Genomic DNA, 25,900 nt, shown 5'->3' with positions numbered 1-25,900 from the left:
ACTAGTGTTTCTCAACCTTGGCAACTTGAAGATGTCTGGACTTCAACTCCCAGAATTCCCCAGCCAGCATTCGCTGGCTGGGGAATTCTGGGAGTTGAAGTCCGGACATCTTCAAGTTGCCAAGGTTGAGAAACACTGACATAGACAATAGGTTGATGACAGATAGCAGAGGAAGACAGAAGCAGAGAGTGCATGGTAGAGGGCCGTGATGGCACACAAAGTCCTCTCGGTGGGCAAGTGTGCCATCACCAGCTGCTCTTCTGGTTTAAAAAAACACGCCGTTTGGGCGTTTGGGGAGGGGGGCTTTTTGGGGCTGTTTTCAGGCTGAAAAAAAGCCCGGAAAATGGTCTGAAAAACACCCCAAAATGCCCTGAAAACAGCCCCCCAAAAAGGCATGCGCACACCGGCCAGCTGCTCTTCAGGTTTCCGGTGCTCCAGCACGCAGAGATGCTCACGCTTTCGGTGCCCAAAAGGTTCGCCATCACTGGTGTAGGGTTAAAGTAGCCAGGTTCGGAGACCCCTGGTCTAAGCCAAAGTTAACCACGTTACATCATTGCTTGCGATGGCCGTTTAGTGTGAAAAAGGGCCAGAAGTCCCTTTCTCTCAGTGCTGATGTCACTTCAAACGGTCACTAAATTGTTTTAAATCAAGGAGACTTAAGAACGTCGGGGAAATCTGTGCGTTTCCCCCCCACCCCGTTTTGCTAGGACCCTGATTTAAAGCAGACCAAAGAGCCATGCGTTTCGCGAGGATTTCCGAGTAGCTTTATTTCAAACACAAACAATGCCGGCGCCTTGGATAACATCGCATCGGGGCCTTGGTAGCGTTGCCAGCCTGGAGAAATCCTCCCTCATACGGTGGACGGAGGCAGCTGGGAAGCTTGCGATGGCTCTGTCCCATTGGCTGCTGAAAAAGGGGGGGGGAGAAGGGAGAAAAAGAAGGGGTCTCCCCAACCCCTCAGGGATCGGCCTGCCAGCAGCAGAGGTGCCCCAAGAGACAGCTGCCAACCTTGGCTGCTCTACCCATCTTCATCACACAACTGAGCCCATGGAATTCATTCCCAAAGGAATTGAGCCTCTCCAGATACGATAGTTTCGTTTTAAGGTATATTAATGTATATATCGGTGTGCGTGTGTGTATATATATATATATATATATATATTGGAACTGCAGATTTAGTCAGTCCCAGTCCTTCTGGATAGGGCAAGACTGTGGCTCGATCCTGCCCGGGAACCTTGGGAATTTTAATTCCTTGCTCCCTTGGCAGGTGGAATTTTCCAGTTGCAAACAGAGATGGAAAGTTTAGTGTGTGTGTGGAGGGGCACAGGGTGTGTGTGTGTGTGTAGAAAAATAATAATTCATTTTTCACTAGGACAGGCGTGCTGGACAATAGTGCAAATTCGACTCCTTCCTCACTTCCTTGCGAAGAACGGTGTCCCTCCCACCCCTCGCAAACCTCCCCCACTCCCCAAACCCTGCCCTGTATTTTCGGCCACGCCTTATTTTTTTTTAAGACTTGGTGCTGCGCCAGAAGCAAAAAATCCAAAAGTCTCTTTGGGCAACCGAGGCTTCAAAAACGAAAACAGCGAAAAAACAGACCAGCTGTTGTTATTGTTTAAAAAAAAAAAATCATAAAGGGAACGGAAATATTGACGGAGTCTTAGATCTCCTGGAAAGATGCTGGTAGCAGGTTAAAAAGGGGAAAAAGAAAGAAGAGCCCCCCCCAGTGCATCTTCAGGTTTAGTGTTTTGATCGTCGGTGCCCCTGTTCCCCCTCAGGTGGGCACTTCTCAACTTAGAAGGAATGTCAAACGTCAGTTTAAAAACTAACAACTGCCCACCCAGCATTGAATGTTTATTTTTGCAACTGTGAAGACTTGTTGTTGTTTTTTTTAAGGGAAAAATACAGGCTGGCCTCCTTCAACGTGGAAATCCTTTGATCTCACACTCCTGGGAGATTTCTGTCGGAACTAAAGCCATCAAGATTTGGGGAGATCTCCAAAAAAAAAAATGGGGGGGAGGAGGGGGGTTAAGTTCAGACTTTTGCAAAATAGCGTTCTAAAGTAAAGTACTTTTTAAAAAGAAAAATGCCACTGCGAAGAAGAAAAAAGCGAAGGCTGAATCTTCTCCGATCCATTCCTCGGAGAGGGTCATTGCTGGGAGTCAGGACTGGACGTGGTGCGAGGCGTAGCTGGACAGCTGGACGCCGTTCCCCCCCTTCGGAGGGGGCGCAGCACTCAAGGACGGGTCCCAACCGCACGGAAGAGCAGCAGGATCAGGCTCTCTGCCCCCAACACCCAACCAGAGGGGGGTCAAACCTCCGATCACGCCAGCTCCAGTCCCTTTTCTAGCAGGCTGCGGGGGACCAGTTCCCACTTCCTGCCCCACTGAGAGTGACGGACCGATATCCCTTCTTCCCCCAGAGTCCGTCCTGCTTCTCCTCTCCTTCCTCAAGCAGGGAACCGCCTGGTTTCCCCTTCCTTCTGGGCGGTCAGTCAGGGAGCCAGGCCCCTCAGGGTGAGGGTCTCCAGAGCACGGGGCCAGGGGAAGCGGGGCGAGCCGAACCCCCTTGTTCAGAGACGGGAAACCGGGCGAGCCGGCGAGCTCCCCGGTTCAGCGGATTCTGCTTTGTCCGGCCACCGTTTCAAGCTTGCTCCTTGTCCGCCCTCCAAAGCCTCTCCTTGACCTCCAAGGGGAGGGTGTTGAAGAGGTCCTCCTCCACCACCAGCCCGCTGCGCTTCAGCAAGGGACAGTCGCCCAGCTCCACCGGAAGGCACTCCAGGCGGTTGCCCCGCAGTTCGATCTGAGACAGGTTGGCCAGCTCGCCCACCCGGGAGGGCAGGGACTGCAGGACATTGTTGCCCAGGTGCAAAGTCCGAATCTTCCGGCACTGGAACAGCTCGGCAGGGAGACCCTCGATCTGGAGGGAGGAAAGAAGAAGAAAATGAGAGAGGGAGGGAGAGAGGGAGAGAGAGGGAGAGAGAGTCAGCCTGTGCTTAGACAAAGGGGAGAAGCTGGACGTTCCGGTTGGCAGAGAGGGAGGATTAAGGTGCAGGTGGGCAAGCTTTCCCGAACAGCAGAATCAGGAAACGACAAAGAGTTGGAAGGGACCTCAGAGGTCTTCTAGTCCAACACCTGTTTGAGCAGGAGACAGCTTCATACAGGGTAACAAGAGTTGGAAGGGACCTTGGAGGTCTTCTAGTATGTTAAAATATTCATGACTGGGAGAGACATGGGAACAGGGCCAGCCAATGAATAGGCATAGCAACTAAATCAGCCAATGGGAGCTTAAATATAGAATGGAATCTATCCTACCTTAATTCTATCCTTATTCTATGCTATCCTATTGAATTGAATTGATTATATTTCTATGCCGCCCTTTTCCCCAAAGGGGACTCAGAGCGGCTCACAATCCAAGTCAAGGGAGGGGGGTACAAATAAGGAATAAAAAAGACGAACAGAACAATACACAATTTAAAAGCACACAACAACCATACCATTCGAGGGGGGACAAAAGCTCATTAGCCCCAGGCCTGTCAGAACAGCCAGGTTTTAAGGGCTTTGCGGAAGGCCTGGAGGGTGGTGAGGGTTCGAATCTCCACGGGGAGTTCGTTCCAGAGGGTCGGAGCAGCCACAGAGAAGGCTCTCCTCCGGGTAGTCCATCCGGCGGATGGGATTCGGAGGAGGCCTAATCTGTGGGATCTAATCGGTCTAGTGGAGGTAATTGGCAGCAGGCGGTCTCTCAAGTACCCAGGTCCAATACCATGAAGGGCTTTATAAGTGACGACTAGCGCCTTGAAGCATATCCGGAGACCAATAGGCAGCCAGTGCAGCTCGCGGAGGATAGGTATTACGTGGGTGAACCAAGATGCACCCACAATTGCTCGCGCGGCTGCATTCTGGACAAGCTGAAGTCTCCGAATGCTCTTCAAGGGCTGCCCTATTAGAAGAAACACGGCCCATTATTTTCCATTTGGGTGAAGAGGAAGTGGAAGACTTCAGGGTCAAAACTGTTGCCTGAAGAGCTTATAAAAATTTTAAGGACCCTTCCTGGAGCTGTTAAAATTCCCCGATGGGACCTTCTGCACAAGCCGAGTCAACGGGGAAGCCAGATTCCGCCGTTTCTTTCTTTTGGCAAGAAAATACAGCTTTTAGAAACCATTTTTTTTTCTGCCTGGTCCTGGGAGACAGCCTCCATCTCCTCTGGTGCAGCTGGCCTTGGGGGTTGGAAGGGAGGGGAAATAAATTGTTTCCAAGCAAACAAAGCAGGCCTCGAAAACAGGAAGGGCCTCCAGGGAGGGGAAGAGAGGTAAAAGGGCCCGTAATTAAATTGCTGCTTTTGTTGTCATGGAGTTAATGAGATCAACACATCGTTTGCGGGAGCCAAAACAGACACCTTCATGGAGGAGGGAGAGGAGGAGGGGAGGAGGAGGGGAGGAGGAGGAGGGGAGCAGGAGGAGGAGGAAGAGGAGGAAGAGGAGGGGGGAGGAGGAGGAGGGGAGCAGGAGGAGGAGAGGGGGAGGAGGGGAGGAGGAGGAGGAGAGGAGGAGGGGAGGAGGGGGAGGAGGAAGAGGAGGAGGAAGAGGAGGAGGAGGAGGAGGAAGAGGGGAGGAGGAGGAGGGGGGAGGAGGGGAGGGGAGGAGAGGGGGAGGAGGAGGAGAGGAGGAGGAGGAGGAGGAGGAGGAGGAGGAGGGGAGGAGGAGGATCCGATGCTAACAACCAGCTTGGGGTTTTTCCAAAGCAGCTAAATTCTTCAACAGAAGTGGGGGGGGGGAACATAAGCGGAAAGGGGCAGAATGAAAAGCAAAGCAGATTTGACAACCCACCAACCGGGCAATGAAAGACTATGTTTGAGAACCAAGACTCAAGATTTTGCAAACTTTTTTTTTAAAACCGTGGGAGGCAGACAGCCAGGAAGGGAAGTGGGTGGGCGAGAGAGAGAGGGAGAGACACACACATTTTTTTCCCTCGACTATATTTGAAGGAGAAGCAAAGAAAAAACATCCACCAGGCAATTTTAGTATCCGGAGTTCATAAATCAAGCGAACTTGATTTAGGGCAGGGAGTAGGGGAGCAGAAAAGAGCTGACTTTAATGTTTTAATTGCAAGTGTTTCCTTTAGAAAAAAATAATAATAACACCTTCCTTTTGCCCCAAATATTTGGGTTTGGAAACATTTGAGGGGAAATAACTCATAATAAACATAATAATAAAAGAAGCAACGAAGTTGTTGGTTAGGTCTAGTAGTTAAGTGTTGACTAAGTAGTTAAGAATGGGGAGGGGGCTTTTGCAAGAACTTTGGTCGTTTTAAAGAGTGGGAAGTTCTGTTTGTGACTGTAAGAGGCTCTGGGCCAAGCGTTGCCTTGCCCTGCGGTTGGAAACTGGTTATCTGGCAGCTCTCCAAGCGAGATAAGGTTCGTGTGGATAAACATTCCTTTGAAAAGACTGTTTTACTAAGCCTTGCTGACTGGGAATGAAAGGAATCCACAGTCGTGTAAATAAAAGGGGTTTTGCCAGGAACAAGACTCCGCTTCATGCTTTCTAAGGAAGGTTCTGGGTCAGAACATTAAGGCACCAGGCGAGAAAGTGGGAGACTCTGAGTTCAAGTTCTGCTTCAGCCGTGAAAGCCAACGGGGTGACTTGGAGCCAATCACCAAGAGACTGGGAGTTCTAGTCCCGCCTTTGGCATGAAAGCCAGCTGGGTGTCCTTTGACTACCAGGAGCCTGTGAGTTTGAGTTCTGCCTTTGGCATAAGAACCACTTGAGTGGCTCCTCTCTCTCAGCCCAGCTCACTTCACAAGGTTGTTGTTGCAGGGAAAATAGGAGGAGAAAGGTGTGCTGGATGTATTCGCCATCACCATGGAGGTTATTTTTTTAAAATAATACAGGTGGGATACAGGTAAATAAAAATAAAATTACAAAGCTCTTTAGGGAATTAAGACCCAACGGCCCAGCTCTGTGAAAAAGTACGTTAGAAAAGAGAAATGTCCCGATGGCCGGACTTAACGGGAAAATATTTCTTTAGGGTAACGTTTGCAATTCAAAATCCCAAATTGTCTCACTTCATCTTGAGTCCCTCATCACCCCAAAACTAGCCCTTGTTTGTCCTATGTACGTAGTGGCTTTTCCAGCGGGCAAACCCCGCTCCCTACTAATACTGATGAGGTTACTTAGTTTGGTAATGAAACGTCTGCAAGAAAACCACTTTGTTTCAGAGGGCACCCAGGAGCCCCCCACAGGTTACACTGAACAAGCCAATGTCCCAACATGTGGTTTTATAAGGACTTTGCCATGCAGGGGTCCCCAACTCAGTCACACAAACATACACACACAGACACACACACACAGAGTCACACTCCTGTTGCTCTAGGACTGCCAGTTCCCAGACTGGCAACTCCAACACATCCCGAAATTGCCAAATTAGAGAAACCAATTTGCAAGGGAAAAAGATTTGCTAGAACTTTTATAGTTCTTCCTTTCAAGAGGGGAAAAAAAAATGAAACCTTTTCCACGAGAACAAAAGAACGCCTCCGATTGCCGGTCAGCCTCGTGAGAACTGGACTTTTGCCCAGAAGAAGGGAAAGGGAAAAGAAAAAAAAAAGGGTGGGGGAGAAATGAGCTTTTTTTTTTCTTTGCTTAGTTGCAAAAGAACTTCCAGCAGCTGCTTCACCTCCTCTTTTCTCTTCGTGAAGAGTAAAAGGAAGGGGAAAAAAATCCATTTTGGGGGTGGAATTGTAAAGACATCGGCCGGGCTGTTCCTGGATCACCAAACTAACAAGTTTTGTTAGAAGCTGTGGCCTTCCTCTCTCTTGCGTAACAGGAGAACAACTTTTAAAAAAAGCTGCCGAAAAGATTAAGGATATAGAAGCCCAAAATGATAAGAGCTATCCTTAGTGAGGTGGGGAACTTGAAATGGCCAAATACAAACGTACTTTCCAAGTAGGCAGCTATTTGAAGCTACAACTGCCAAAACATCTTAGGGAGATATTTACGCGAGTGAGATTCGAACCGCTCGACACAATGGTCATGTAGGGGAGATTCCACTCTATACACCCTAAAATGAGCCTCTCTGCATTTGTGGAGTGTCAGAGGTAGAGGACCTGGCTCACATCCGATTGGGCTGTTGCTTGTGGAAGGGGGGAAGAGGCAGAGACCTTGGTCCATATAGCAAATAAATCACCCCTTGGGATCCCCCTATCAAAACAACTTTCTTTATGTGTAGCCAGAACTGGGAAGTAACATTCAACACAGCCACAGTCCTTCAACAAAATGGGTCGGTTGAGATCTGAGATACGTGGGACCGATTGGGGTAGATTGCAGGGGTGACACCGAAATGTAATTTTATCATATTTTTCTCCATATCCTAAATTATTGCATTCTATTCCAATTTCATTTTTGACTGTATTTTATTCCAATTCCATTTTAAATGGTATTTTATTCCAATTCCATTTTCAATCGTATTTTATTCCAATTCCATTTTCAATCGTATTTTATTCCAATTCCATTTTCAATTGTATTTTATTCCAATTCCATTTTCAATCGTATTTTATTCCAATTCCATTTTAAATTGCTTTTTCCCCCAAATTTTAGAGAGCCGAGGTGGCGCAGTGGTTAAATGCAGCACTGCAGGCTACTTCAGCTGACTGCAGTTCTGCAGTTCGGCTGTTCAAATCTCACCGGCTCAGGGTTGACTCAGCCTTCCATCCTTCCGAGGTGGGTGAAATGAGGACCCGGATTGTTGTTGGGGGGTAATATGCTGACTCTGTAAACCGCTTAGAGAGGGCTGAAAGCCCTATGAAGCGGTATATAAGTCTAACTGCTATTGCTAGTGCTATTTAGTAATAATTTGTTTCTGCAACTTTACATTTTGATGTGGCCCCAAGGACTAGTCAATAAAGGCTCACTTTCAATGTCAGAAAAACCCCAAGGGTTTCATTTCTAAGCAAGGCAGCTGGCCAAGTGCCCCATCTTACATCCTTCCATGCCGCATTTGTTAAAGGAATCACAGCAGTTGTTAAGTGAGTCACATGGTTGTTAAGTGAAACCTGGCTTCTTCCCCTTTTGACTTTGGCTGGTCCCGGGGACACTGTGACTAATATTGTATATTAAATTTAACACTTTAAAAATAAATAAAAATTACAAGGAGAAAAAAGTGGGAGGAGGTTGACCTGCAGAGACTTGGAACCTAGCCTTCCAATTCTTTTAGAGAAAGAAATAAAAAAATTATCAAGGAAATAATGGTAATAAAGTAAAGACTAATAGCTGTCGTGAGTCAGAGTTTTATTCATGGTGGCCTGAATCCCAACGAAATGAGAGTTACCTCCTAGTGGCTAAAATCCCTGGATTAAAGTTAATCCTGGCCTACTGCATAAAAATAACAAGCTTTCTTTTTTTAATCTTGACAAGCCCTCTCCTTCTAAAAGCACTTCTAGTGTGGCCGTCCCCTGATAAATCGCCAAAATCTTGTTTACTTTTCCAGCAACGGGCATGATAAAGTGGGCAGCTCAGGCTCCTGTGCAGCTTTGTCCCATTTGCTCTCTTTATTTTAAGATCTGAACAAGTAAACAGAGCCCAAAAGGCACACAGAGCTCTGTTATTTCAGCTGTACGGGAAATTGTCAAGCCCGAAACTAAAGCTCTGTGAGATATGTATGTATGTATGTATGTATGTATGTATGTATGTATGTATGTATGTATGTATGTATATATTTAGTGTCACAACCCCTGGTAAGCCCCGATTATGGGAGGAAGCCAACTGCTTCCATCATCTGTCAATCGGCTCGTCACAAGAGTCCATCACGACAGAAACCCAATATTTTTACTGTTGCCTTTGTTACATTTGTGTTTTATTTGTGCTGATAAATAAATAAAGGGAGACTAGTATAGATCTATTTCAAGCTACTTAGCTCTCATCAGCTAGCCATACCCTTACTGGGATTAGAACCTGTGCTGTATTACATATTAGGCAGACATCTTCGCCATTAAGCAGTAAGGGTATGGCTAGCTGATGAGAGCTAAATAGCTTGAAATAGATCTATACTAGTCTCCCTTTATTTATTTATCAGCACAAATAAAACATATATATATACACACACACACACTTCAAGTGTGTGTGTGTTTTTTATTTGTGCTGATAAATAAATAAATAAATAAATAAACAAACAAACAAACAAATATCTATCTATCTATCTATCTATCTATCTATCTATCTATCTATCTATCTATCTATCATCTATCTATCTTTGGTTATTCAGGTTTTCTCCCGCGTAAAATTGGAAGTGTCTTGGCGACATTTCGACAAAGTCTCATTCGTCATCTTCAGGCTTCCAGGAAGCACGAAGCCTGAAGATGACGAATGAGACTTCGTCGAAACGTCGCCAAGACACTTCCAATTTTACGCAGGAGAAAACCCGAATAACCAAAGACCTACATACTAACACCCGCGAAAACCTCAGAAAACATATATATAAACACACAAAATATATATATATGTGACTTTAAATGTATGTGTGTATACACACACACACTCTCTCTCTCTCTCTCTCTCTCACACACACACACACATGGTGTAGTTATAAAGAAGAAATCTCCGGAATTTTAAAATATATTGCTCACTTAGCTTTCGTTAGCCACTGCTAACATCGTCAGAGTGTAAAAACCATTAAGGAGATACCTGCCTTTATACACTATTCACCAATTTGGCCATTCTGTGTGTGATAGGCCCATCCACCTGCCTCCCACCTGTAATTAGCTTTGTTATTTTTACATCAGACATTAATCAATGTTCTTATTCCTCCCCCCACCCTATTGAGCACAGTTTGGGCTGCTCCTCCCCAGGGAATAACGCTGTCTTGTTGCTTTAACAGCCTTCTCTCCGGCTTCCTATCACGCACGCCATGGCCAAATCGGTGAATAGTGTATAAAGGCAGGTATCTCCTTAATGGTTTTTACACTCTGACGATGTTACCAGTGGCTAACGAAAGCTAAGTGAGCAATATATTTTAAAGTTCCGGAGATTGCCACGTCTGTTTCTTCTTTTATATCTACCTATACTTGTTCTTAAATGCCAAATCCACGTAGGATCTTATCGCGGAACACACCCGCACAAACACACCCCTTTCCTTACCCTGTTGGCCGTCACCGCGAGGTTCTGCAGGTTCTGCAGCGCCCCGATTTCCGCCGGTAGGCAAATCAAGAGGTTGTGGCTGAGATCCAGGTAGCGGAGCTTCCGGCAGAAGAAGAGCTGGGTGGGCACCTTCTCGATCTTGTTGCGGTTCAGGTAGAGGCGCTCCAGGTTGGTCAGGTTGCCGATCTGCACGGGGATGTAGGCAATTTGGTTGTACCAGAGCTTAAGGCAGGTGAGGCGGTGGAGGTGCTGGAAGCTGATGATCTCCTCGATGGTCTTGAGGTTGTTGTCCTTGAGGTCGATCTCCTGCAGGTTGTGGAGGCTGAAGATGGAGTGAGGGATGCGCTCCAGGTCGCAGCGGATGAGCTCCAGCTCCGTCAGGTTGACCATCTTCTTCAGGCTGTTGAGGACCATGAGCTTGGTGCCTTCGTTGTTGATGGAGAGCTTCTGCAGGTGGACGCCCACGTCCGTCACCACCTGGGGCAGCTTGGTCAGGTTGCTCTTCAGCCTCAGGACCTTCAGCCTCTTCAGCTCCCGCAGGCCGTCGATCACGATGTAGCGGTTGTTCTCGGCGCTCAGGTTCCCCGTCAGATGAAGCTCTTCCAGGGTCTTCAAGCTGTAAATCCACAAGGGGATCTCCTTAATGTCCGTGAACTTGATGTGCAAGGATTTCAGGTTCTCCCTCAGGAAGGCCAGAGCCGGGGCCTCGATTTTGGCCGCCGTGTGGTACAGCCAGAGCTCCTTCAGGCTGGTGAGCTGGGCGATGCTGGGCGGGATGGTGACGTCGGGGATGAGCTCCAGCTTCAAGACCTCCAGCTCAAGCAGGTCGAAGACCGTGTCGGGGATGCCGCTGAGCATGAAGAGGTGCAGCTCCAGCTTGTCCTGGGAGTTCTTGGTGATCCTCTGGCGCAGCTTCTCCAGCGTCCACTCGTTGTTGAGGTTCAGCTGCCGGAGCTTGTTTTCGCTCACCTCCGAGAGGAAGACGGCGAAGCGCTTGGAGTAGAGAGGGTCGTACTGGTCGATCAGGTGGAGCATGAAGGCGAAGTCGTTCTTGACATCAGGGATGTCACTGTAGCTGCTCTCCTCTCGGATGGACTCGAAGGAGTACTTCTTGAGGGACCGCCGGAGCATCCACCACAGGGTGTACATGCAGATCAGGCCGTAGAGGACCACCAGGCTGATGTAGAAGGACGCCAAGATCTTGAAGAGGGTGGCCAGGGGGTGAGCGCAGCGGTACATGCGGTAGCCCGTCAGGCTCTCAATGTCCACTTTGCAATCGATGTCGAAGGTGATGTTGTTGACGTAGTAGACCGTGTAGCAAATGATGAGGATGAACTTGATGACCTTGATGATGGTTTGCCTCATGTAGAGGCGGTAGACGATGTCTCCTTCCTCCACGTGGGTCCGGAACTTCTTGACCTTCTCGAAGAGAGCCTTGGCCTGCTCCCCTTCCTTCTTGTCCAGGACCCCGTTCTCCGTGCGGTCCACGATGCCTTGCTCAATCCGAGACTTGGTCCTCTGCAGCATGGGGGCGGTGGCCTCCACGTCTTCGCTGATGTTGGAGGACTTCTTCTCCATCGAGCCGTTCATCTTCCCGAAGGCCGGCTTGGGGTCGCTCTCCTCCACCACCGTCTCGGACAGGGCCCGGGTGGTCCACGGAGAGTCGAAGCACTTCAGGAGGATGGAGACGAAGTGCTCCAGTTTGGAGCTAGTCCTGGGGAACTTGAACCAGAAGTTGCTGCAGGCCAGGAAGATGAGGGTGTGCAGCAAGACGAGGTAGGGGAAGTACTTGGCAAACCAGTGAAGGCGGTTTTCGTAACACACGGCGTCCACGTAGTTATATTGATGGCGGTCGAGGTCGTATTTGATCCCGGTGGGACCAGGGTCCAGGGGCGTCCCCAGGGAAGCATTGTAGTAGCCGGGGTCCACGCTTGCAGCCGTCCATTCGCGGGAAGAATCGTTGCAAGCGTCTTTGGTGACCCATTTGCAAGGCAAGCAGATCATTTTGTCCTGGGTGACCTGGAGGGTCCCGCCAAATACGGCGATCATTAGCATCACGATGGAGATGTAGTCCGTAAAGACGTCCCACCAGGGCTTCAGGATGCGGTACGCCGGCTGGGTGTCCGCAAAGTAGCGCAATTCCGTGACGGGAATCATGGCTCACCTGAAAGAGAGAGAAAACGGTCAGCAGGCGGGACCCACATGCACAAGGAAGAGTTATCTGGCCTTCCAAGGGTTCTGAACCACGCTTACCCCATTTGTGAATTCGGCCTACGGCATAAAACAGGGGCCCCAACCTCCGGGTCACGGCCCACCTCTGGGCCTTGAGTGGACGGTGGAAGTGGCACACATCTGATAGCAGAGACGGCTATCATGTCACCCCCCACTAGCCCTTCTCTTCATTAGACTATAGGTCAAGGTTCCCCTCGCACATCTGTGCTAGTCGTTCCCGACTCTAGGGGGCGCTGCTCATCTCCGTTTCAAAGCCGAAGAGTCAGCGCTGTCCGAAGACGTCTCCGTGGCCATGTGGCCGGCATGACTCAACGCCGAAGGCTCACGGAACTCTGCTCCCTTCCCACAAAAGGTGGTTCCTATTTTTCTACTTGCATTTTTTACATAATTTCGAACTGCTCAGTTGGCAGAAGTTGGGACAAGTCACGGGAGCTCACTCCGTTACGCCCGCTGAATTGCCGACCTTTCTGATTGACAAGCTCAGCATCTTAACCACCCTTCTCGTTAGACTAGACATCCCCGATTCCTGTAACCGTCCTTCCTGGGTTTTAGCAAAGCAGAAACAAGGAGGGAGCTGATGGCCAAACTCAAAAGCCCATTCCCTTCCCATCTGGGAGGAGACTCTGTCCACCTGGATTTGTTTCCCAGAGAGACACCCAAAGTTTCTCGTGGTGGCTGAGATACATCTGAAGGGTGACAGGGAGGCAGAAAGGGCCATCAAGAACTTAAAGGGAGGCTGTTCTGACTTGAAGAGCTGGGAGAACATTGGGAGACAATGATCTCCCTGTTAAGACCCCGTGAAGCATCTGCTCAAAAAATAAAGGATGACAATAGGCCCAGTTCTTCTTCCTTGGCCCATCGGATGTTCTCATGGCCCGTTCTGGTTTCCTCTCCTTCCAACCAACCAGAGTCTGGACTGAGCCACCCATTGTTTTCCTTCTCCGAAAGGCCTTTTAAGGAACCCAACACTGTCTTGGAAACGAAACCCAGCCCGTAAGGCCAAGGCAGATGCTTTCTCTGCAAAGATGGTTTCCTGAAATGGTTTCCTGAATATCACGATTGTTTTTTCTGATGAACAACAGATTAGGCTTGATCTGTACTTCAATCATTCACAGACAATAAGGCAATCACAACAATAAAGAACTATTGTTCAAAACAGTGTCGGCATTTTACAAGCAAGGGGGTCAACTTTCACCTCTACGGAATCGCTATCATTCAAAAATGGAAGAAATTGTTCAGTAAAGACGAAAAAGATAACTAAGGGGTAAATCCTGATTTAAACCTCTGTTTTAAGACTGGTCAGGAATGGAAAAAAGAATGGAAATTCAACTGGAATAACCAGAGAATGCTTTCTTCTGTGTAATCTCAGCTCATCGGCTGCCTGCATAATATGTTAGATTGAGCTTAATTTCAGTGGTAGGATTCAGCCGGTTCGCACCACTCCTGGACAACCGGTTGTTAAGTTTCTGAGCCGTTTGGGGAAATCATTAGAGCACCGGTTGTTAAATGATGGGCCGGTTTCCTGTTTGACTTCATGGTGTTTAATTAAAGAATCTCGGAAAAAATGTATAATTGAACACAGGTAAGGGAGGTGCCAAGGGAATCAGGTGAGTGCAGGAGACTGCAAACATTTACGGCTGTTTCCAGTGTTCCAAGGTGATGGGATTGCATTTTTTCAATGGTTTTGTCACAACTCATTCCGGGTTTTTTTTTGGCAAAACCACAACCTTAAGCAAACCATTCGCTTAACAACCACTGCCAAACAGGTCATAAAATCAGGTTGGTCATGTGAAAAACCCATTTTATGACCGTAATGGGCATACGTAGAAGCCAGTCAGCCTTAATCTGCTGTATTCGTGCAGAACCACAAAGATGCATTCATTAGCTGAGAGTTTGCTTTATTTCCTGCAGGGATGATTAATTTCACTTTTAAGTCTCCTTCTCCTCGGGGACAAAGGCAGGAAAAATTAAAGCAAAGCACTCTAGAATCGCAAATATGCATTCGGCAAAAAAATGAAAGTCGTGCAGGGTGTTTTTTTTTTAGCAAACGGATGCAAACTTCCAACTTTCTGTCAAGCTTTACGCAGGCCCCCGAAATAAATCACAGCTTTCAAAATTCAGAAGTCGTACTTTGCAACACAAGGGAAACAAAGCAGTTTGAATCAGCTGACGAAGTTTGGCCGGGACAACCTTATTTATTTAAACTTATGACTGCAGGAAACACGTTCCTTTCCGTGACCCAGTTTCATTTTTCGGCACAAAGAATTCCAGGCAAGTGGGAAGAATCCTCTGAAAAAGGACCTTCAATTCTCAAGGTCCCAAGAGAAGCTACGAAGAGGCTCAACTGCGTTGGCATCATATTGAAACGGGGCTGGAAAGATTTTCCCACTCCACTCGGTACCTGACAATTAGTTCCATTCACACAGGGCGTCTTTGTGGCTAAGCAAGACAGTTGTTAAGTGAGTTTGGCCCCGTTTAGTGGCCTTCCTTGCCACTAAGTGAATCACTGCAGCTGTTGAGCTAGTAACATGGCCGATGAGTGGATTTGGCTTCCCCATTGTTGGAAATTCGCAATGACCACATGACGCCAGGACACTGCAACCGTCATAAATACGAGTCAGTTGCCAAGTGTCTGGATTTTGATTATGTGACCATGGGGATGCTACAACCGTTGTAAGTGTAAAACACAGTTTTCCCAGTGCCATTGTAACTTCACTCCCTGAATGAATGGCTATCAGCCAAGGACTACAAGTACAGTAGTGCAGTGTTTCTCAACCTTAGCAACTTGAAGATGTCCGGACTTTAACTCCCAGAATTCCCCAGCCAGCGGATGCTGGCTGGGGAATTCTGGGAGTTGAAGTCCGGACATCTTCAAGTTGCCAAGGTTGAGAAACACTGCAGTAGTGTTTTACTGATTATTAGCAAGGCTGTTATCAGAATATAACAATTACAGAAAGAAATATCACGACTAGCAGAAGACAAAAACTAAAAACCCTACTTGTACGATACAAAATATTTGGGTTCTCACTACACAATAGTTCTGTTTGTAACCAAGTATATTAATTTTCCCGCTGCGAAATTTTAAGTACCTACAATTACAGAATTGGATTGGGGGGGGGGGAGAGAATTATTTTATGTTAGGGCATCTCTGGCCTACAGAGGCCCTATTCAGAAGCAAGAGTTTGCAAACCCATCTGTTAAAACCCTCCTAAATGTTGGGTTTGATGGTTCACGTCCAGCTCTTCCCTTAATTTTGCTCAATTTCCCGACTTCACCTCCTGGGACACTTGGCGGATTTCAAAAGGATAAAAAAAAGAAATTGCCCCACAGTTATCTGGTTTGTAAACAGTGCTTCTCTTTCTCTCTCCACTAACGCAGTGGGTGGTCTGTTTTTCTCCAAAAATGAGAGTTTCTGAAATGCAGCTTTTTTTGTTTTGTTCCAGCACCAGAAAGAGAGATTCTCCGAAGTTCTCAGGCCCTAAAATTTCAGCCTGGCTATTCTATTCCTTTTAGTTTTTTTCGTTTTATCGTTTTATCGTTTATTTCATTTGTATGCCGCCCTTTTCCCCAAGGGGACTCAGGGCGGCTCACAACTCAAACAAGGGAAGGGGGATACAGACAATTTGACAACAACACAAAACAATACATAATTTAAAAGCGCAACAATCATACCATTCGAGACAGGGGCAACGATTCTTTAGCCCCAGGCGTGTCGGAACAGCCAGGTTTTAAGGGCTTTGCAGAAGGCCTGGAGGGTGGTGAGGGTGCGAATCTCCACGGGGAGCTCGTTCCAGAGGGTCGGAGCAGCCACAGAGAAGGCTCTCCTCCGGGTAGTCGCCAGTCGACACTGGCCGGCGGATGGAATTCGGAGGAGGCCTAGTCTGTGGGATCTAATCGGTCTAATGGAGGTGATTGGCAGGAGGCGGTCTCTCAAGTACCCAGGTCCAATACCATGAAGGGCTTTATAAGTGACGACTAGCGCCTTGAAGCGTATCTGGAGACCAATAGGCAGCCAGTGCAGCTCGCGGAGGATAGGTGTTACGTGGGTGAACCGAGGTGTACCCACGATCACTCGCGTGGCTGCATTCTGGACAAGCTGAAGTCTCTGAATGCTCTTCAAGGGCTGCCCCATGTAGAGCACGTTGCAGTAGTCCAGTCTAGAGGTCACAACCCCCCACCTCCCAAGTAAAGACATTGTAAAGTTGGTTTTGTTGTTGTTGCTGTTGTTGTTGTGTGTACAGAAGAAAAATCTCAACGTTCTGAGCACATTTTGGTGGGAAGGGAACAGCGTTCAGTGCGCCTTCGGCATTGAGTCATGCCGGCCACATGACCCGGGAGACGTCTTCGGACAGCGCTGGCTCTTCGGCTTTGCAACGGAGATGAGTCGGGAATGATTAGCACATATGTAAAGGAACCTTTACCTTTACTAATATATTTTAACAATAAATCAATAAATTATTTTGAAGAAGCAAAAGGCTGGGCCAAACTCTCTAGAGCCGAGGTGGCGCAGTGGTTAAATGCAGCACTGCAGGCTACTTCAGCTGACTGCTAGTTCGGCAGTTCGGCTGTTCAAATCTCACCGGCTCAAGGTTGACTCAGCCTTCCATCCTTCCGAGGTGGGTAAAATGAGGACCCGGATTGTTGTTGGGGGCAATATGCTGACTCTGTAAACCGCTTAGAGAGGGCTCAAAGCCCTATGAAGCAGTATATAAGTCTAACTGCTATTGCTATTGCTTTTGCTATTGCTATTGCTATCTATCATCTATCTATCTATCTATCTATCTATCTATCTATCTATCTATCTATCTATCTATCTATCTATCTATCTATCTATCTATCTATCTATCTATCTATCTATCTATCTAAGAGCCGAGGTGGCCCAGTGGTTAAATGCAGCACTGCAGGCTACTTCAGCTGACTGCAGTTCTGCAGTTCAGCGGTTCAAATCTCACCGGCTCAGGGTTGACTCAGCCTTCCATCCTTCCAAGGTGGGTAAAATGAGGACCCGGATTGTTGTTGGGGGCGATATGCTGACTCTGTAAACCGCTTAGAGAGGGCTGAAAGCCCTAGGAAGCGGCATATAAGTCTAACTGCTATTGCTATTGCTAACTGCTATTACTAATCCTGCTGCTCTCTCTAGCAAATGAAGAGGCAGGTTTGCATCCAATGCCACAGTCACAAGTAAAGTTTACTTAGGATCATACGTAAGTCGACGGATTTGGGGACATTAAGCTGAGAAAACTCTTCAGCTCAATGCAAAGCAGTGCCAAAGGCAAGCTACTCCGTTTTCTTCCTTCCTGGAATTCGACTGGAGGGAGGACCCTAAATCCTGGCACGGAAACGGGCAGCTGGGAACAAGGCACACCGATGCAGCTGTGCTGCCTGAGAAGGATGAAAGTGCCAAGTCACCATGATCTGTGCATTATCCTTTTTCAAGGGCAGGGTTTCTGCAGTTCAGCAGGGGAAGGAGAACAGGTGTGTGAGGCGGGACAGGCTGGGATGGCCAGGAGGGCTTCCCAGCATTAAACCAGGATCTGCCCAAAGTCCAGAATTTTTTTTCCCCCACGGGGCAATTCTGATCTTCAGAAGCTCTGCAAATTTAGTGGGAAATGAGATCTCCAACTCTGGAGCGCTGGAGTCTCCATCTGAAAAGTAGAGATAGTCCTTGGTAAGGTAAAGTTTAAGGTTCCCCTCGCACATTTGTGCTGGTCGTTCCCAACTGTAGGGGGCGGTGCTCATCTCCGTTTCAAAGCCGAAGAGCCAGCGCTGTACGAAGATGTCACCGTTGTTATGTGGCCGGCATGACTCAACGCCAAAGGCGCACGGAACGCTGTTCCCTTCCCACCAAAGGTGGTCCCTATTTTCCTACTTGCATTTTTTAACGTGCTTTCGAACTGCTAGGTTGGCAGAAGCTGGGACGAGTCACGGGAGCTCACTCTGTTATGCGGCGCTCGGGATTCAAACCACCGAACTGCCGACCTTTCTGATCGACAAGCTGAGCATCTTAGGTACGGAGCCACCGCGTTCCTCTAGCTAGTCCTTGGTTTGCGACCAAAATTGACCCCCAAATTGCTGTTGTTTAGCAACAAAAACGTTGCCCCATTTTACGACCTTTCTTGTCACCGTTACGAAGTGAATCACAGCAGTTGTCAGCGACACGGTCGTTGAGCGAATCTGATTTCCTCGTCGACTTTGCTCGTCAGAGTCACAAAAGACAACCAGAAAGGTCATAAAATTGGGCAAACCTCGCTTAACAACCGAAATGTTGGGCCCAATTGTGGTCGTTAAGTTGAGGACCGCCTGTACCAACACTTCACACGACCTTCTTACTATCCTGGATGCCATCTAGAAAACAAGTGCGTGGGCTGACTTTTTATTCCTTTTTCCCTTTGTTAAAATCATTACAAATGATTAATAATTGATCACTGCATCACTCCGCTATTCCGCTAATCCTTTGTTTTCGGGCTGAGCTCTGGGATTTTTCTCCAATCAGATCGACAAAAGAAACACTCGTAAAACGAACCCTTTCATTTCGAGTGGGGGGGGGGAAAGGGCAGAAACTGGTTTTTTAAAAACAGCCACGAATCGAGGTTTACGTCTCCTCAAAAAGGCCGGTGGGAACGCTGACCTTCCCAATACAAAGTCACGTGAACATGGTGGTGGGGGGGTCCCTTTACGACGGGCTGGCTATTTTCCTCCCTGCAAACCGCCCGTTCCGTGGCTGCCGTAACTGTGAACGCTCACAGGGCGATCGGTCGTTAAGGGAGGACTTGTCTGTATTGCTTTATTCGGAGCATTTCCACGCCTGTGCTGTGATTCCATCTGCTTCAATGGCCTGCGGCTGCACACACCGAATAGCAATAGCAATAGCAGTGAGACTTATATACCGCTTCATAGGGCTTTCAGCCCTCTCTAAGCGGTTTACAGAGTCAGCATATTTGCCCCCAACAACAATCCGGGTCCTCATTTTACCCACCTCGGAAGGATGGAAGGCTGAGTCAACCCTGAGCCGGTGGGATTTGAACCGCTGAACTGCTGATCTAGCAGTAGCCTGCAGTGCTGCATTTAACCACTGCGCCACCTTGGCTCATGCACTCACGCACACACACACACAGAGGGAGATGTGTGAGAAGAACGCAATCCACTTTCTCTACTTGTGATGTTTTGCCCTGCGTGAGGTGCTAATAGTAGTCAGTCATTAAGAGGAGAAGCTGAGATTTCCTTGCCCCGAGAAAAGCTTCCATCTCCGGGAAACCCAACAGGGGATATTCTTGTCGGCAGCTTCGTTCCCAAGCGGCAGAAACAGCCCGTGTGAGCACAAGCAGGACCAGAGATAGCCCTCAACTTACAAAGACTCACTTATAAAGCCCTTCATGGTATAGGACCTGGGTACTTGAGAGACCGCCTGCTGCCAATTACCTCCAACAGACCGATCAGATCCCACAGATTAGGCCTCCTCCGGATTCCATCCGCCGGCCAGTGTCGACTGGCGACTACCCGGAGGAGAGCCTTCTCTGTGGCTGCCCCGGCCCTTTGGAACGAACTCCCCGTGGAGATTCGAACCCTCACCACCCTCCAGGCCTTCCGCAAGGCCCTTAAAACCTGGCTGTTCTGACAGGCCTGGGGCTAAAGAGCTTTTGCCCCCCTCCTCGAATGGTATGGTTGTTGTGTGTTTTTAAATTATGCATTGTTATGCTTTGTTTTTTTAAATTTCTTTTTGTCTGTATTCCCCTTCCCTGGTTGAGTTGTGAGCCGCCCTGAGTCCCCTTCGGGGGGAAAAGGGCAGCATATAAATGAAGTAAACTGGACTGAACTGAAACTGACTTGTTTAGTGACGGCTGGAGGTTACTTAGAGGGGCACTGAAAGAAAGCCACCGATCTTCGCACTTACAACAGCGCAATCAAAATCTGGACACTTAGCCACTGCCCTGCATTTGTGACCTTATGGGGCCATGCAATTTGTGACCAGCAAAGCCAGCCTTGCTTAATGACTGCGTTATTCACAGCAGCAAAAAGGTCGTAAAATGGGACAAAGCTCGCTTAACAACCGGCCCGCTTAGCAACAAAACCTTGAGGCTTCATTGTGGACGCAAGTCAGCAGCTCCCCCCGTTTTGGATCGGGAAGGATCCATCGTCCAATTTGAGGCTGTGCCACTCACCCCGCCCACCAATTACAGGCCGTCCTCGACTTACGACCACAGCAGAGTCCAAAGTTTCTGTTGCTGAGCGAGACAGTGGGTTAAGTGGATTTTGCACCATTTCGCAACTTCCTTTGCCACCGTGGTTAAGTGAATCCCTGGCAGCTGATAAATTAGTTAACATGGTTGTTCAGTGAATCGGATTCCTTTCGACGACTTTGCTGGTCAAGAGGGTGGCAAAAGGGGAACCACGTGACACATACACACACCCGGGACACCGCGACCGTCATAAATAGGATACCAGTTGCCAAGTGTCTGAATTTTGGGGATTGCAAGAGTGGAAATCGGTCATAAGTCCATTTTTTTCAGTGCCGTCGTAACTTTGAGCGGTCATTAAACCAACGGTCGTAAGTCAAGGGCCCTCCGTCCTAGAAGCCACCTCGAAATTGCTTCCTGGCACCATGGCTGCCTCGACTTCTGACCATACGCCCCTCTTCTGCCAACCGAGGGCCTGCTTCCCCCCTCCCCGTTTGAAAGACAGGAGAAATGGCCTTACCAAACCGGTCATTCCCGGGACGTCTTCCCAAAACGTGGCTGGCTTCTCTCTCTCCGCTCTGCTATCTCCACTTCAGGAGGCTGTGCTGGAGTTCGAAGTTATTGGCCCGGGAGGGATCCTGAGTCGGGAGCCAGTTCCCAAACGCCATGGAAGTCGTTTTCCTAAAAGAGAGACTCCTTTCGGTCAGGGGGCTCCGTTCTCAAAACAAATGCTCAAGTAGAGGCACGTGGGATTAAACTTTTAAAGTTTGCAAAACTGTTTCCCCATCTTCAGCACTCATGAATGCTTGGGAACCCTCCAAAGACACAGCCTTCAACTCCCAGAATGCTTAGCAGGTACCCAGGGGAATGCTGGGAGTTGAAACTTTGCAGCTGGCTGACGGACAAGCTTTCCTTGCTTCAACGATGGAGAAAGTGGAGCCAGGTACAGCCTGGTGCACCATATAGTCCAATCCTCACAAAATGGCACATTGCAGAACAACAGAATTGGAAGGGATCTTGGGAGGTCCTCTAGTCTAACCCCCTGCTCAAGCAGACCGTACGCCATTCCGGACAAATTGGCTCTAAATTGTTCTCACGCTGAACCTTAAAAAACGATTCCCTCCAGAAAAGAGGCGTTGAACCAAATTTACATCTGTTTACTTCTATTTGGATGATCAGGAAATCTAAACTGTGTTTTTTTTTTCCTTTCCTCGCCCCCACCTATTTTAATGATTATGTTTTATGGCATGTTTTTGTTCTGTTGTTTTATTTCTTCTTTTATCACACTTGGGAGATGTTTTGGGACGGAGAGGAGCAAATAGCAATAAAACGCATAAAATAAACACAACCGTTTCTTCTTGTGCTGGGATGCGAATTCTGACAGTGGAAAACTCAACAGGTTAGGAAGCTTCTTTGTGAAAGACGCAGACAGCAGCATCGCCTCCCTACAACATCCCCATAAATCAAAAGGGCTCTAATAGTGCTTTTTCTGCCTCGCCAATTTTATTAAAACAGATTTCTGATGCATTAGTTTATTTTATTAAGGCAGAAAAGCTTAGTTGGAAAAGATTGGGTTTTTTTTTTTTTGCTCCCTTAGACAGTGGCAACTAAATTTGATAAATAAAGAATATATTCTGCCAAATTAGGTAGCCCGTTTCTCACTAAATAACCCAACGAAATCATCCTTTCCCCATCCCTCTCTTCCAACACCTTAATTAGCTGCCCTTCCCCAGCAGTCAAGCCAAGGAAGAACTGCTAAATGTTAGTTTTTTGTTTTTTGTTTTATTTAAAGTTCCCGGAATCTTCTATCTTGTCCGTCTGCACTCGGATCATCCCTGTTTATTTTCTCCCTCCTTGTCTTAAAAGGACGCTTTTGGCATGGTTCCTGGAATGACAACACTCCGCTGTGTTCCTTTTCCTCCCCTCCCAACAACCCCAGGGAGGGCATCACCCCAGATGAACCAGCTGAAAGGGATGCACACGCACATTTGCACAAGCGCACGCTAGGCTAGAATGGTGCAAAGGTACCAATGGTGCAAAGGCAGCAGCACCACAAACGCAGCAGGGCGTCTCCTGCAACCGAAGAGCCTTTGGAGTGAAAACAATGACGGTTGAAGTTCGGCCAGAAAATGCAAAGTTAGTCACCTACTTGCCCCCCCTGATGCCTTAAATCCTGCCCACGCCTTCATTTCTTTCGGCAGCCAGTCCTGGTTTCCTTCGCACATTCCTTCTCCTCCACCCAGTTTCACCTTTCCGGGAAATGGGATTAAGCCCCCACACCCCAAAATGCCTCCAGGCTTGGCCCAACTTTGAAGTCAAACACACACCCTGCTAAGATTTTAGCTGGGCCATCTCTTGTTTTCTTTCCATCTCCTTTCCCCTCTCACGGCAGGGACTAGTAACACAGCCAATCCTTTCCCGCTTTGCCAAGATTTCCCAATCTCCCTTTTCATCTTCTACACATGGGCTGTGGGGGGGGGGGGGGGGCTCTTTCCCACACCGCTCTCCCCCACACACACACCCAATTCAGAAATTCCTAAAGTGCATTTAGGTCTCTGGTAGTAAACCCCCTTGCAGGGTTCAAAAGCCAAGGGGGGGGAGGGAAGGGTATGGCTCTCTGACTTACCTGGCTTTCTCATTCCTCCCCCTCCCCAAAGACCCCCCACCATGTCAGAATCAGTCAAGACCCCCTGCATGTTTTGAGTTTTCCCTTTTTTGAGTGTTCCCCCACCTCACCCCTACTGACCTGCCTTCCCTAAAGCGACCTGTTTGGGGGTATTTTTCTTTCTGGGCTCGAGCCCCCCCTTTGCCGGAGGCACCCCAAATATATTCTGGCATACGAAATCTGGGGAAGGGGGGGGGACCCTCTTCCCGACCCATGCTGTGTAGAGCCCCCAACTCTTTTCCCCAGCCTCCTTCTCTCCCCCTAACCACCTCCAGGCTTTTGCCCAGCCTCCCCGTCCTCCAGGAGCCCCCCCCCCAAAAAATCTGCCCTACTTGTCAATGCTGTAAACACCCCAGGCCCCTCCGCGACCCCCTCCCCCTTCGCCGCCTTTCCTGTTGCTCCCCAAACTCCCCACCTGCTTCCCAATTGGCTGGGTCCAGAGCCCCTTTCGCCCATCCTGCAGAGGGGCCACTTCGTCCACTCTTGGCCAGCCTGGCATTAAATCAGCCAGGTCGCTAGTCCTCTTGAGGCTCTGCCTCCCGTCCATGTGGCTGGGCTCAACTCTCCTCTCCAAGTCCTTGCCTTCCAAACAACCCACCCCCCCACCCCCCACCCCGCCAAAGGCAGTGTTGCCACGAAGCCAAAACTCTGGGGAAGGGGAACGCCTCTTCTTTTAGATTAATGAAGTTGCTAGTCCTCAGGGGCCCTAAGCCTGCACTATTCGGGGGTGGGGGGTGCTATGGGGCTCCCCTCCCTATTCCTTTGCTCTCTCCCCTCCCTCAAAGCCACTGAGCCAAGTTCCTAGTCCTCAAGCTTTCCAGAGCTGCCCCCCTCCCTCGGGATTACCGCTGCTGCCTGGGGAGGGGGGGGGTCTCCTGGGCCCCCTCCCCTCCCCCCCCTGCCCTTCCCCCCAGCACCCACCTGGTGGCGCCTCCCGCGGCGGAGCCCCGTCTTTTGTCCGCCCCTCCGTCCCTCCTTGCACCACTCCGCGCTGCCGCCCCGCCCCGGAACTGACCTCACCCGGCCGGCCTGGGCATCCCTCGCGGCGGCGGCGGCGGCGGCGGCGGAGAACGAGGAGCGCGCCAGGCCGCCACTAGACGGCGCCATCTTGGCGGCTGTGGGCGGGGCCCCGGCGGCGCTACGTCGCCAGGAGAGGGGCGGGGCCAGAGGAGGAGGAGGAGGAGGAGGAGGAGGACGTCGGCGCCATCTTTGGAGCGGGCAGAGGCTGGCCGCGGAGGCCATGTTGGGCAAGGGCGCCAGTCAGCGCCTGGGAGGGCTGAGCCTGAAAGGGACCCTGGAGGTCTTCTAGTCCAGCCCCCTGCTCAGGTATGGGGCCTATACCATCCCAGACAAGGTGCGTCGTCTCTTTTCGTAAGCTCCCAGTGAATAGAATAGAGAATATAGGATATAGAAGAGGAGAATAGGATAGAATAGAAAATGGAATAGAATAGAGAATAGAGAAGAGGAGAGGAGAATAGAGAATAGAATAGGAAAATAGAATAGAATAGGAATATAGAATAGAATAGAGAATAGAATAGGAATAGCGAATAGAGAAGAGGAGAATAGGATAGAATAGAAAATAGAATAGAATAGGAATAGAGAATATAATAGGAAAATAGAATAGAGAATAGAATAGGAATAGAGAATAGAATAGAGAAGAGGAGAGGAGAATAGAGAATAGAATAGGAATAGAGAATAGAATAGAGAATAGAATAGGAATAGAGAATAGAGAATAGAATAGGAATAGAGAATATAATAGGAAAATAGAATAGAATAGAGAATAGAATAGGAATAGAGAATAGAATAGAGAAGAGGAGAATAGAGAATAGAGAATAGAATAGGAATATAAAATAGAATAGAGAATAGAGAATATAATAGGAAAATAGAATAGAATAGGAATAGAGAATAGAGAATAGAATAGAGAATAGAATAGGAATAGAGAAGAGGAGAAGAGAGAATAGGATAGAATAGAAAATAGAATAGAATAGGAATAGAGAATAGAATAGGAAAATAGAATAGAATAGGAATATAGAATGGAATAGAGATTAGAGAATAGAATAGAGAATAGAGAATAGAAGAGAAGAGAGAATAGGATAGAATAGAAAATAGAATAGAATAGGAATATAGAATATTAGGAAAATAGAATAGAATAGAGAATATAATAGGAAAATAGAATAGAATAGAGAATAGAATAGGAATAGAGAATAGAATAAAGAGGAGAGGAGAATAGAGAATAGAATAGGAATATAAAATAGAATAGAGAATAGAATAGAGAATAGAGAATATAATAGGAAAATAGAATAGAATAGGAATAGAGAATAGAATAGAGAATAGAATAGAGAATAGAATAGGAATAGAGAATAGAATAGAGAAGAGGAGAGGAGAATAGAGAATAGAATAGGAATATAAAATAGAATAGAGAATAGAATAGAGAATATAATAGGAAAATAGAATAGAATAGGAATAGAGAATAGAATAGAGAATAGAATAGGAATAGAGAATAGAGAAGAGAAGAGGAGAAGAGAGAATAGGATAGAATAGAAAATAGAATAGAATAAGAATAGAGAATAGAATAGGAAAATAGAATAGAATAGGAATATAGAATGGAATAGAGATTAGAGAATAGAATAGAGACTAGAGAATATAATAGGAATAGAGAAGAGAGAAGAGAAGAGAGAATAGGATAGAATAGAAAATAGAATAGAA

General features: G+C 47.9%; 1 protein-coding gene across 4 annotated transcripts; it reads right to left on the bottom strand.

The window, feature by feature from the left end:
- Positions 1-741: 741 nt before the first annotated feature.
- LRRC8A (leucine rich repeat containing 8 VRAC subunit A) lies at positions 742-24,294 on the bottom strand. 4 transcript variants are annotated; one of them, XM_087704884.1, is made up of 4 exons: positions 24,210-24,294; positions 21,050-21,210; positions 10,124-12,287; positions 742-2,919 (listed from the first exon to the last, which is right to left on the bottom strand). In XM_087704884.1, the coding sequence occupies exons 3-4, from the start codon at positions 12,278-12,280 to the stop codon at positions 2,644-2,646; spliced, it is 2,433 nt and encodes an 810-aa protein (XP_087561010.1). In that variant the 5' UTR covers positions 12,281-12,287; positions 21,050-21,210; positions 24,210-24,294; the 3' UTR covers positions 742-2,643. The 4 variants fall into 4 exon arrangements, with proteins under 4 accessions (XP_087561010.1, XP_087561009.1, XP_087561011.1 ...); XM_087704883.1 differs by having other exon boundaries at positions 24,116-24,242; XM_087704885.1 differs by lacking the exon at positions 24,210-24,294 and adding an exon at positions 23,610-23,767.
- Between the last annotated feature and the right edge of the window lie 1,606 nt (positions 24,295-25,900).

Source organism: Thamnophis sirtalis, unplaced genomic scaffold (assembly GCF_051295495.1).
Source record: "Thamnophis sirtalis isolate CommonGarterSnake01/CBP01778 unplaced genomic scaffold, rThaSir2_p1.2 scaffold_2, whole genome shotgun sequence".
Lineage (NCBI taxonomy): Eukaryota > Metazoa > Chordata > Lepidosauria > Squamata > Natricidae > Thamnophis > Thamnophis sirtalis.
Note: the sequence above shows the minus strand (reverse complement) of the source record. Positions and strands in the feature narration are given on the sequence as shown.

What these genes read in the sequence shown, in the direction of transcription:
- LRRC8A (XM_087704884.1), bottom strand. Translation starts at nt 12,280, where the DNA reads ATGATTCCCGTCACGGAATTGCGCTACTTTGCGGACACCCAGCCGGCG. An exon ending in TCGCGGTGACGGCCAACAGG is followed by an intron (nt 2,920 to 10,123) that starts GTAAGGAAAGGG and finishes TCCTCCCTCCAG; the next exon opens with ATCGAGGGTCTCCCTGCCGA.